Below are 12,669 nucleotides of genomic sequence, written 5' to 3' on the forward strand. Positions count from 1 at the left end.
AGGAGAGATGCTAGGTCCTGTGTCTGGAGGCTCCCGAGCTGGGGGATAGGACTATTTGAAAGTTAAAAGTCCCTTCCCCCTCCCCCTGGAGGGCTGGGAAGCTCAGGCAGAGGGGGAGAAGAGGCCAAGCCAGGCCAGGCTGGCTAGGCCCAAAGGGTGAAGCCTAATCCTCCTTAGGGGAGTAGGGGGAGGAGTGAGCACCCTGGGGAAATAAGAAGCTAGACTAGCGTGTCCCTGCTCGTCACAGTGACTGCCCCAACACCCTTCCTGCAATTGTTTCTGGAGGAGCCTGGCTTGTCTGTAGGTAAACCCTAGTCCAAGCCAGCAGGAGAGGTGGTTGTCAGGATCACCCTGGGGGACTCCCTCCCGTTGTCAGGTAAACAACACGGCACTAGGGTGGGGTGGGGTGAGGGGAGGGAGGGAGGCTGCAAGATTCACAGCCCCAAGTGGCCCTCCTCCCCTCCCTCCTATTACCTACAGCCTGCTCTGGCCCTGGCCCTCAGCTCCCTACCTCTGACTTTTCACAGGCACCTTCGGCCCTCCAGAGAATCTCAGCCCTGCCTAGGAACATCGGGGCTAGGAAGAAGGACCCTCCCTAAATGGCCCGGAACTACGTGGGACTGCCCACGGAGAGGGAGAGCCAACCAGTGATGAAAAGCTCCTGGATGTGTTCTCTTCAGCCCTGGAGGGTGACAGCAAACAGCCCGAGTGGGGGGATTTTAGTGGGGAAAGTGTTGGGACGAGAGAACCCCACCCATTCCCCGAGTCTGGAGAGTTAAGTCCCTGTGGGCCTTGGGCTCCATTTCTATTCCCTCAAACTGTGTTTATTCTCTTTCCATTGGTAAGGGAGGGTGACTGCATCTGACCTCTTCTCTATCCAGTTCCATTTGTGAGATGACTAGCCTAGGGTCAGGGTTAGGGATCAGAGTGAGACCAGGGTCAGATCTCCATGTTGGGTTGAGACAAAACCAAGTCTTTAGCCAAGATTAGGGCTGGGACTGGGGTTTAGGCACAGTCTATGATGGATTCAGGGAGCTGATCTGGGAGTGGGTTGGGATCAGTTTCTGGCTGGAGACAGGGGCACCAGTGTAGAGGTTTCATTTTTTGTCCCCATATCCTCAGTGCCTAACACAGTGCCCAGCACACAGTGGCCCTTAATAAATACTTGATTGATGGATGGGTGGGTTTGGGGGTCAGGTGGTGACCTCTGACTGTAGAATTCTTTATGCTACCCCTCCTCTTGTCAAAACCTCAGCTGTCATATGTCCTCATTCTAGGAGCGGAGAGAACTGGAGGCTGAGCTGGGCAGGCGCTGGATGGACCTAGAGATCGGGGCCACAAGGACCCAGGAGGAGGAGGAGAAAGAGTGGTCTCTGAGCCTCCTTCCTGCCCCAAAGGGCTGGGGCCAAGGACAAGCTATCAGGGCCATATGGAGAGGCCAGCTGGGCCTGATGAAGCAGTGGCTGAGGCAGGGGGCCTGCATCAATGAGAGGTGAGCAGCCCTATCAGAGCCCTACCCCAGGCACCCCAGCATGGAGGCCTCACACTCAGGCTTCCCTTTGGGTTTGACTTTCTGTGAGGGGTATGTAGCATAACCTGTCCACACGATGCACATTTAACACACAACGCCACACAGAGGTGTATCACATCCCACACAGGGTCACCCAGTGGATCTAGGCATCCAGTGGAGCAGAGGAAATCTCACTAGATGTCAAGTGCTGACCTGTTTGCCACTTATCAGCTCTGTGACCTTGGACAAGTCCCAACCTCTCTGTTCTCTCATCTACAAAATTTGGCCAGTATTAATGTCCCTCCTAGCTACTATTCAAGGCTGTTACCAAGAGCCACCAATCAATTACCCAACATTTCATTGAGCACCTACTATCAAGTGAGATAATATATGTGAGATGTCCCAGAAATGTGAGCTATTAACCTCCTCCCCGCTATATTATATGCATAACCTTATGAATGTTCACACACTGCATGAAAAACATACCTATATGTATAACCCCACAAATGGGGCACATTTTTTTCCTCTGGTCCACGTGGAACAATTGTATCTGTTTTGGGCTAACATTAGTTGGTTCTCCCTGGGCAAATATCTCCCTTCCCTCAGGGCTCTGGGGTAGAGAGGTTAGAAATTAGTCAGACAAAACTTCCCAGTGGACAATCTTTGAGTCTGTCTTAAGAGGCAGAGCTGGGCATAGGTGCCCAGGCAGCCTCTGGAGTCTACATCCAGTGTACCTGGTGCAGTCATGAAGCGATGAGAAACATCTCAGAATCTACGTCTCCCCAGGACTGAGCACGGCAGTCAGCACACAGTCAGCACTTAATAAATGATTACAAATTGATTGAAGGCACTTTTCCCTTCATCATGGTCGCCCATCTGCACACATATAACTGTGTGTCCACCAGGGAATGGCTTGTGACTCGGGCCCTGCCTTTGACATGCACGTTGCTTCCTAGGCTTTGGGTCTCAGAGACATTCCCCCTCCCCAGGCCCATCTCCCATGACTCCCCAAGGTGCTTGAGCCAAATTGGATCAGCCTATGTTCTCTGAACGTGTTTTGTTGTAGAGGGGCAGCTAGATGGTGCAGTGTATAGAGCACCAGGCCTGGAATCAGGAGGATCTGAGTTCAAATCTGGCCTCAGACCAGACACTTGACACTTACTAGCTGTGTGACCCTGGGCAAGTCACTTAACCCCAACTACCTCACCAAAAAAACCAAACAAATGAATAAACAAACAAATAAATAAAAAAAACATATTTTGTTGTAGAGGGGAGCCCTGTACCAACAAGAGATACAGATGGTTTCTGAGACTGGGAAGGAAGAAAGAAAGAAAGAAAGAAAGAAAGAAAGAAAGAAAGAAAGAAAGAAAGAAAGAAAGAAAGAAAGAAGAAGAAAGAAAGAAGGAAGGAAGGAAGGAAGGAAGGAAAGAAAGAAAGAAAGAGAAAGAAAGAAACAAAAAGAAAGAAAAGAGGGAGGAAGAGAGGGAAGGAGGAAGGGAAAGTGAATGAATGAAGGGTAAGAGAAGTTGGGGGTTAGGAGGGGATCAGATGAGGATAAGCTTAAGATTTAGGGGAAAATGGGCTGGCTCCTATAGAGGTCAGAGATGGTAAATCATTTCCAAAGATTCCCACACACCCTAGATGCACTACCTCCACCCACATTTATCCTGGAAGATGGGGAGGGATGAATGAGAAAGAGTTAAGAAGCAGGGCCTGAGACTTCAGATCCTTTCCTGTGGTTTAGGTTTAGGTGAGGGGCCCACAGGGTCTGGGGGATAGTTCTCTACCTTTGTTACAATTCTCCCTCCAGGGATCCAGCAGGCCGCACCCTGCTCCATCATGCAGTGGTGAGTGGCCACATCCTCTGGTCCGGTTCCTGGTGCAGCACGGGGCCGCAGTGGATGCAGCAGATGAGGAGCTGGTCACTCCTCTGCACTGGGCTGCCCAGCAGGGGCAGAGCCAGGTGGCTGAGCTGCTCTGCATCGAGGGGCACTAGCTTCAGCCAGGAGTCGCCAAGGCCTCACACCACTGCACTGGGCAGCTGCCCTGGGACACTCGCTGTTGGTCCAGCGGCTGCTGGTGCACGGCCTGGACGCTGCCAGTGAGGATGTTCACGGGTGGACAGCACTGCACTGGGCAGCTGCAGGGAACCAGCTTCCTGTGGTAGAACTTCTGAGCTGTCAGGGCATCTCGCTGGACATCAGCTGTTCAGGAGGCCCCTGCCCCGTGCATGTGGCAGCGGGGGCTGGGAGAAAGGAGACGCTGGAGTTCTTCTGGTGCAGGGAGCGGATGTCAATGCTCAAGACAGCACGGGGGCAACAGCCCTCACCATTGCCTCAGACCTGGGGGACCAGGAGGTGGGCCTCCCCTGATATGCTCTTTTCTCTGATGGGGGCAAGGAAGAGACATCTTGGGCCCAATTCTCCCATCCAGAAGAGCCCCTTGGGGCCCTTTCATGTAGTCATGAGCCAATGGTAGTAGTGAACTAGTCCTGGGCCTATAATAAGGAGGCAGTGGTGCTGCTGGAGATCTGGCAATGAGGTGGAAAGAGGAGATGCTGATCCTCTTTTTCCCCCTTCTGTCTCATCTGGCTTTCTGGAGTCACAGTCTGGGGAAAGGTATTTGAGTGGCAGGGCAGAAGGAAAGGGCCCTGGATTAAGAGTCAGAAGACCTAGCATTGAACCTTGGCTCTGATACTGCCCACGTGACTTCGGATAAATCATCTTCCCCTCTAAACACTCCCAGAAATGAAGGGTTTGGAATAGACCATCTCTAAAGGCCTTTCCAGCTAGGAATGCTATGATCTTATGCCAAGGAGAGGCTCATGAGGTGGGTAGTAGGTGAGGAGAGGTCCCTGAGCCAGTGGAGACAAGGGGAGCAGGAGAAATGATTTAGGAATGTCAGGGGTCTTGAAAGTATAGCTGAAGTTCATGGACACTGCAGAGAAGGAGAATGTTTCCGTTTAATTATTTGCTAAAAGCTTACCCAGCTGGGTGAGAACAGGGTGTGGGGTAATGAAGGATTAAGAGGTTTCTCCAAGGGTGATTGATGCTGTAAATGGAGACGACCTTGTAGGGCTGGGTGAGCTCTCCTATTTGCCCTTTCCCTAGGATGGGGGTGGAGGAGGGAGTGATAGGGGCTCTGTTGAACTCTTAGATGCCCTGCCCTAGGGGGGAATCAAGAAACAGTCATTAAGTACTTACTATGTACCAGGCAACCCGGTTTAGGTGTTCCCAGATTCAAAGACAAAAATGCATTGGTCCCTGCCCCTCAGAGAGGTTAAATTCTGCTGGGGGAGACAATATGTACTCACATAAGTATCTACAAGGAAATCTTGAGCAGGAAGTCACTAGCTACTCGGAGCACAAGTGAAAGCTTCATGTAGGTGGGAACATGTGAGCTGAGGCTTGAAGGAAGTAGAAGTGAAGACAGAGGGTCTTCCAGACCCAAGGACAATCAATGTAAGATGTCATTCCCTTTTGTAACCAGAACACCATCTCACATGCTAACATTTAAAGGTTCTCAAGATTTAGCCAGAATATTTTCCTCACCAGCAGGGACCCACCTCCCAAGGTTAAAGGACCAGAGTCTATTTCTCCTCACTATCCTTCACACCTCTGTGTGCCTACGCCTGTGTTATTCCTATGTGGGGAGGGAAAGGAAGGGTGCTCCATGTAACACAATGGAAAGGGAACACTAATGTTGTAGGCAGGAGACCAGAGCCTCAAGACTGGGACCTGACAAGGTGACTTTAGGTAAATCATTCAATAAACATTAATTAAGGATTTCCTGTATTAGGCAGTAAAGCAAATACAAAGTTGACATCTCCTGCCACAGTGGGGGGAAGAGGAGGAAATAAGATATAAACAGATCATTATAAGACACTGATAAGGAGTAATAGGAAGGTTTGAAGCAAAGTATCCTGTGAAAATCATTACTGACAAAGGGATCAAGGAAGGCTTCCTGGACAAGAAGGTACTGGAGGTGAAGTTTAAAGGACAGATAGGAATTCAGCAGGAAAGGTCAGGTGAAGAGATGGAGAAGGGATGGCCTACCAGACAGAGGAAATTGTACAAACAAAGGCATGGAGGAGGGAGACTACAGGAGTCCAGTCGGCCCACAAAAAGTGTGTGTGTGTGTGTGTGTGTGTGTGTGCAAGGAAGGAATAGGAGATAAGGCTGGAAAGGCAGGGGGAAGATCGGAGAGTACTTCTCTGATGTCAGTTTCCTCATCCCTGTGGTGGTGGTAATGCTTGCCCAATCTACTTTCTAGGATGGCTGTCTGAAGTCCTTCCCCTAGTAGAATGTAAGGTTCTTGAGGGCAGGGACTATTTTTGTCTTTGTACCATCTTTCCTCGAATCTAGCCCAGGACCACACATGGAATAGGTATCTAATGCATGCTTGTGAATTGAATTAAATTTGTAGATCTCAAAGTATTATAGGAATGTAAACCATCACCACTAACCTCTCTGTCCCCATTATTATCTTCTGTGTGACCCAGTCCCTGCCCTGGGAGAGGTCCTAGTTTGGCTAGTAAGGTGCGAATCAGGTGAAACAGCTGAGACAATACCAGGCAGGATGTGATTAAAGGCTGAGTAATTGGGATCAGGTGTCTAAAGGCAGGAGAGAGCTGTGTGGGTTGGAGGAATCTGGAAAGAAATGTAGGATTTAGAGCCAGCAGGCACATTAGAGACTGAGGCCCAGAGACTTGTCCAAGGTCACACAGATGGTCGATGGTGAGTCATGATTTGCACTCTGGTCTTCTGCCTCCTACTTTTTCTGCTTCAGGCCTGGAGGGAATAGGACTCTACAAAGTTCTCACTTTGACTGTCATCTTTGTGGGAGTTGTTTTAAGCAGCAGGGAGATCTGATAAGGTATTATAATGGTCAATCACAGACCAGGCTCTTGAGAAAGATGAGGCTGCTGTGTGGTATCAATAGAATTTGATGAGCAGAAATGGCATTTAGAAAGAAGAGCCCTCACCCCCATCCCCACCCCTCTATGCTTTCCAACAGAGGCCACCCAGTCTCCTTCCTGTTCCCAGGTGGTAAAGCTGCTCTTGGACCATGGTGCTGATGGGGACCTTCCAGACCAACACGGCCGCTCTGCCCTTCACCGGGCAGCTGCTGCTGGCCACCTTCCTGTGGCCCAGCTACTGGTGGAGAGAGGAGCCACAGTGGATGCCCGAGATGGACTACATCTCACACCCCTGCACCATGCAGCCTTGGGAGGAGACACTACGTTTGCTAGCTACCTCCTGGACCAGGGAGCAGAGATCAATGTGGCTGGTTGGCTCCACAAGACCCCTTTGCACTTGGCCATTGAAAAGGGTCATTGCTCTATGGCAGAATTTTTACTAAGGAGGGGGGCTAGCCCCAACCTGCGGACACAGTGGCTGGAGACTGCAGAAGACCTTGCTGCCCCAGGCAGCCCTCTCAAGACTCTCTGTTCCTTTCGGAAAGGCCAAGAGGAGAGGTACAAGGCTGGGCAGGGCTCAGGCCCTTCCACGTAGACATCCAAACTGGTGGTCTGAGTGGTACTATGCTACTAGCTAGCTTTGTGTCCTTGGGATCACAGGACATACAGGAGGGCCCTTGTTGATTACCTGATCCAACAGTCTCCTTTTATGGAAGAGGAAACTGAGGCCCACAGGAGTACAGTCATTTGCTCAAGATCACATGGGTAGTAAATAGAGTTGGCATCTAAGCCTTGGTACACATCTGTAAAATGGGAATAACACTTGCTTTCCTGATAGCATTACTATGAAGGGAGTAAACCCTACAGTAATATACAAAATATGAGTTATTATTATTGCTGTTATTACTGGGACCCCAAAGGAATGAGTGTTTTCAAGGTTGGGTACCCCCTGGGGACAAACGAAGGTGAGGACTGGGCAATAAGCTAGCCAGGCCAGAGCCCTTCCCCTTTGCCATGTTTACCCTTTCCAGTGACCCAAACTCATGGACATTTGGCCCCATGGCCCGTCCAGCTCCGACAGTGAGGAAGAATAAGAATCCTCACCTTCTGCCAACTTTTGAGGAGATTTCCTTAATAATGATGATGACCGGCATTCATAGAACTCCTCAAAGCTTGTAAAATGCTTTATATGTGTTATCTCCAGTTTGATCCTGACAACTCTGTGAAGTAGGTGCCATTATTATCCCCATTTTATGGTTGAGGAAACTGAGGCAGACAGAAGTGAAGCGACTTGTCTAGGGTCACCAGTCAAAGCCACGACTCCAATGTTGTTCAGTTATATCTGACTCTTTGCGACTTTATTTGGAGTTTTCTTGGCAAAGATATTGGAGCGGTTTGCCGTTTTCTTCTCCAGCTCATTTAACAAGTGAGGAAACAGAGGCAAACAGGGTTAAGTGACTTGCCCAGGGTCTCACAGCTAGTAAGTGTCTGAAGCCAGATTTGAACTTAGGTCTTCCTGACTCCAGGACAGGCATTCTATCCACTGCACCACCCGCCTGTCCCTGTTTTCCCCCTCCCCACATGTCTGTGGGGGGGGGGGAGGCAGGTGCAATAAATAAATGCCTTTTGATTGACTAATTGATCCTCTGATTTGCCTCTCAGGGTCCCCGTCTCTATAATGGGAACTATCCCTGACCTTGATACTAGAAATTATATATTTTTCCTAAAAAGGGTAAATTTAAGGAGCATGTTCAAACATACAGATGTCCATAACAGCATCTATCAGTAATTTCCTTTATATCTCTTCCTTGCTAATCTTTTTGATTCCTTTAGACAAGCTGAGTATAAAGATTGCATCTCAATTACAGTTTTAATGGCTGATATCCAGGAAGGAGTGTGATTGTACAGGAGATAGGAGAGCTGTTTATAAGGCAGAAAGTTCATCCATGTCTCTTCCAAACACACCAATCAACTTCCTCTTTACTCTACCCTCCTGTCTCACACAATCTCCTCTATTCAGAATTGCCATTTAGTCATTCACACCTAATCTGTGTGGAATAAAAGTTCAGAATGTTTCCCTCTCTAAAATTTCAGGGACTTGCTTTTAATGGCTTAGAGAAAACCAGTTAAAAATCACAAGCTCTGGGGCAGCTGGGTGGCACAGTGGATAGAGCTCCAGCCCTAAGTCAGGAGGTCCTGAGTTCAAATCCAGCCTCAGACATATAACACTCATTAGCTATGTGACCCTGGGCAAGTCACTTAACCCCAGCTGCTTCACAAAAAAACCAAAACAAAAAAAAAAATCACAAGCTCTTTTCAAACTGTTCCTGGTATGATAAAGGACCACTCTAATTTGTCTTATCTTCCAGATCCCGTAATTAGGATTTCCACTGCAGTCAGGTCCTTGGAGGACTCCCCTTACCCATTTTTCTCTGAGTGGAAATGAAACCCCCAAACTGCAGTCTCTTCCTCCACAGCCTTGGAAAGGAATAGCCAGGGCAGGGCCAGGTTCAGCTGCCCCCTCCTGCTTCAGGGCAATCACTGCTTCTGTTGCGGTTTGAGAAGTTGTGACCCCTCAAAGACTAAAGCATAGGAAGGGGTTGTCTGGAATGAATTCACAGACTTAAGCATTCTTTAAGTCAAGTTGGCAAAAAGTTTATTGTTACGCTTTTCAGTGGGCAAGGATTCTTAAGGAACCTCCATCTTAGAGGGGTACAGTTAAAGTTTATATAGGATAAGATATAATAAAACATGTGCCAAATATGCTAACTAGGTGATTCAGGGTGGAATCAGGGAGTGGTTAAGGAGTGGTCAGTTCTTAAAGAACATGCACTTCTTGTACCTACTGGGCAGGCGTTTTACCTCAATCAAGGCCACTAAGCTAAGCTCCGCCTCTGCCATCCTCAAGTTATGCTGCCCTGTTGTACCTTTCCCCCTCCCCCTGTCCCCCAACACTGCTTTCCACCTCTGGCTTTGAAAATGGCAGACAAATAAACACTACTGTCTTTGGATGTAAGTTCCTTGAGGGCAGGGACTGTCCTGATTACTTGTATTTGTATCTCCAAAAATCAATCAATCAACATTTATTAAGGACCTACTAGTTACCAGGGGAGCAGCTAGGTATCCCAGTGGATGATAAGTATTGGGCCTGGAGTCAGGAAGACTCATCTTTTGAATGCAAATCTGGCCTCAGACTTCCTATAGGGCCCTGGGCAAGTCATTTTACCTTATTTGCCTCAGTTTCCTCAACTGTAAAATGAGCTGGAGAAGGAAATGGCAAACCACTCCAGTATCTCTGCCAAGAAAACCCCAAACAGGGTCAAGAAGAGTCAGACGTGACTAAACAACATTTGTATCTCCAAAAATCGACCAATCATCATTTATTAAGGACCTACTATGTTCTAGGTACTGTACTAAGGCTGGGGATTCAAAAAGAGTCAAAACACAGTTTCTGCCCTCAAAGAGCTTACAGTCTCATGCAAACTTAGTAAGGCATATAGCAAGCACTTAATAAATGCTTCTTTTATTCATTCACATTGTACACAGCACAGAGAGATGTTTAATATTGTAAATATCCACTTTAAAAAACCGCACATATTAAGTGCCTCTTGTGAACAAGGCACTAGGGAGCCAAAGATAAGACTGAAAAGACCCTATCCCTGCCTGCAAGGGCTTATATTTTACTAGGGGTGGGGGACAGGGAGAGGAACACATAGACACTGAGAAGTAAACCTAATGCAATAAGGATGTATTAAGTGGAGATTATGAATAAGACAAATGCAAGTTAATTTGGAGAAGGAGAAAACAATGAATCAATTAAAAGAAATAGCATTTCTTAAGTACCTGTTTTATGCAAGCACTGGCAAAGAGTGGAACCCAAAGAATGAAAGAGTCCCTGGAATGGAAGAGCCCAGTACATTCTAGTAACTCGACAACTAAGAGGGGGTTAAGGGAAGGCTTTGTTTAGGGAAGCGATGCATGAGCCCAACCTTTAAGAAGGAAGGGATTCAGAGACAGAAAGGGGTGTGACATGAACCTGAAGTGTCTAAAGGGGATAATCTGAAGGCTGTCTGGGAAAGGATGATAGGGGCTTTCAATGCCAGGCTGAAGGGCTTGTATTCCATCCTAGAGGCCTCAGGGAGGCATTAAAGGGAGTCTGGAACTCTGAGGACCCCAGTTCAAATCCCAGCCTTGCTACTTGCTACAAGCCTCTCTCAGACTCCGTCTCTTAAAGCGTCAAAGGTAAAAGGGTCTGTCCAACTTGAAAGCTAAGATCCTCCTTACACAACAACCTTGTGCCTTAGCAAGATGATTTTGACAGCCGTGTAACTGATAAATTAAAGAGACCAGAGCAAACAGTCCCGTTAGAAAGCTACTGCCATTGTCTAGGTGAGAAGCAACTGGGACTTGAGCTTGGGGAGCGTCTGCATGAATAGGGAGAGATGGGAATGGAAGAAAGAGATGTTATGAAAGCAGCATTGATGAGTCTTGGCAAGTGATAGGATATGATTTGATGTATGATGGAGGAAGTGAAAGGGAAGAATTAAAGATGATTTCAAGGGGAGAAAAATTTAAAACTCAAAAGCTTATGGAAGTGATTGTTGAAAACTAAAAATAAATTAATAAAAAAAATAAAGATGATTTCAAGGTTGTAAGACAGGGTAACTGGAAGAATGAAGTAGACCTAAATAGGGATGTTCAGATGAGAGAGGTGGTTTAAAGGAGAAAAGAATATTTTCTGTTATAGACAAACTAAGTTTGAGGTGCTTATGGGACATCTCACAGGCAGGACCCACAGAATCAGTAGTCTTCTGGGTAGAAATGAGCCCATGAGTGCTAATGAAATAAAGGAGAGAGAAAACAGGGAGAGAAGAGGCCCCAGGACAGAACTTTGGGACGGACACACAAGGACACACATAGACACACACACACACACACACACACACACACACACACACACAGAGTCAGGAGATGGACCCAAAATCCAGGAAAGGACACTGAGAACAGAAAGACAGGATTGTACTTGTCAGAACTTCAAGGGTCTCATAGGCCACCAAGCTCTACTTCCTAATTTTACAGAGGAGGGAACAGGCCTAGGGAGATGAAGTATTGATATTGAGTAACAGAGGTTTTATTTGTTGTTCATTCTTGAAGAGGACTAATGACATCAGGATGGTGATGTCTTGACTTGCAAGTGAATTGGATTTAAGGGAGGCAGGGCTGTGCAGAGCCACCAGCCTCACTCTCTCCTCCAGGGTCGTCTGGATCCTGTGGCAAGACAAAGATGACTGGCAATGGGAGAAGGTCTTTCTCACAGGTCTCAGTTTGTCTGAGGCAATGCCCATTTGTGATTAAAGGGTAGGTAAGAAATGAGCCAAAAAATGGGGCAGCTGGGTGGGGCAGTGGATAGAGCACTGGCCCTGGATTCAGGAGGACCTGAGTTCAAATGTGACCTCAAGCGGAACACTTACTAGCTGTGTGACCTTGGGCAAGTCACTTAACCCCATTGCCTAGCCAAAATAAAAAAAAGAAAGAAATGAGGCAAAAGATGGCCTTGTTTGCCTTCACGAAAGAATCAGTCTGGGAGGGGAAGACCCTGAGAGTTTCTGGGCAGAGCAGAAACAATTGCTGTTTTATACTCTGAGCCTTCAAGACCCAAACAATGAGCAATTTAGGCCTGGGCTGGGACCTATTATTGGCCAATCAGTGAGAGCCAGAGTGATTTGGGTTTAAAGGCATAGTCGAGTAGCTCCATTTGAATCCCAATACGCTTTATGAAAGCCTAGTTTTTCAGAGCTATATTTGAAGAAATCAAAAATGGAAAACCACACGAGACAAAAGAGTTGATTGTCCCAGTTTTTTTAAAAAAAAAAACCAACAATAAAAACCCAACAAAATAAACAACGATAGAATAAATAAGTAGGGAAGAAAAAATGTTAGCCCCAAGCCCCAAGATATTTTGTGAAGTTTAAGTGATCAAAATTTATATTCCTTTTGACGGAGCACCCACAGGTATGGGTAGGACTCCCCACATGGACAGAGGGAAAAGAGAAGGAGGAGAAGGAGGACCCCCAACCCCACAGATTGTTCCCCAGGAGCCTCAGGAGAAAACAGTATCCTAAACGTCAAAGTAAGAAAGTATCCAGGAGAAAGGGGTGTTCGATAGCGTCATTCGCTACAAAGACGTCAAGGAAGAGCTGAGCTGAGAAACGACTGCCAGATTGTGCAGCTCAGAGTCGGG

The 12,669-nt window shown here is 47.4% G+C and overlaps 1 protein-coding gene across 1 annotated transcript; it reads left to right on the plus strand.

Moving 5' to 3' along the window:
* The first annotated feature begins 288 nt into the window (after window positions 1–288).
* On the plus strand, window positions 289–7,995 carry ANKRD65 (ankyrin repeat domain 65). Its single transcript, XM_020976270.2, is given in 8 exon segments — window positions 289–376; window positions 528–689; window positions 1,278–1,492; window positions 3,321–3,367; window positions 3,370–3,483; window positions 3,486–3,779; window positions 3,782–3,867; window positions 6,556–7,995. Coding segments are annotated over 7 exon segments (1,314 nt in total). The 5' UTR covers window positions 289–376; window positions 528–599; the 3' UTR covers window positions 7,024–7,995.
* Window positions 7,996–12,669: the final 4,674 nt, after the last annotated feature.

Source organism: Phascolarctos cinereus, unplaced genomic scaffold, assembly GCF_003287225.1.
Source record: "Phascolarctos cinereus isolate Bilbo 61053 unplaced genomic scaffold, phaCin_HiC Scaffold_726;HRSCAF=1367, whole genome shotgun sequence".
In the NCBI taxonomy this organism is placed as follows: domain Eukaryota; kingdom Metazoa; phylum Chordata; class Mammalia; order Diprotodontia; family Phascolarctidae; genus Phascolarctos; species Phascolarctos cinereus.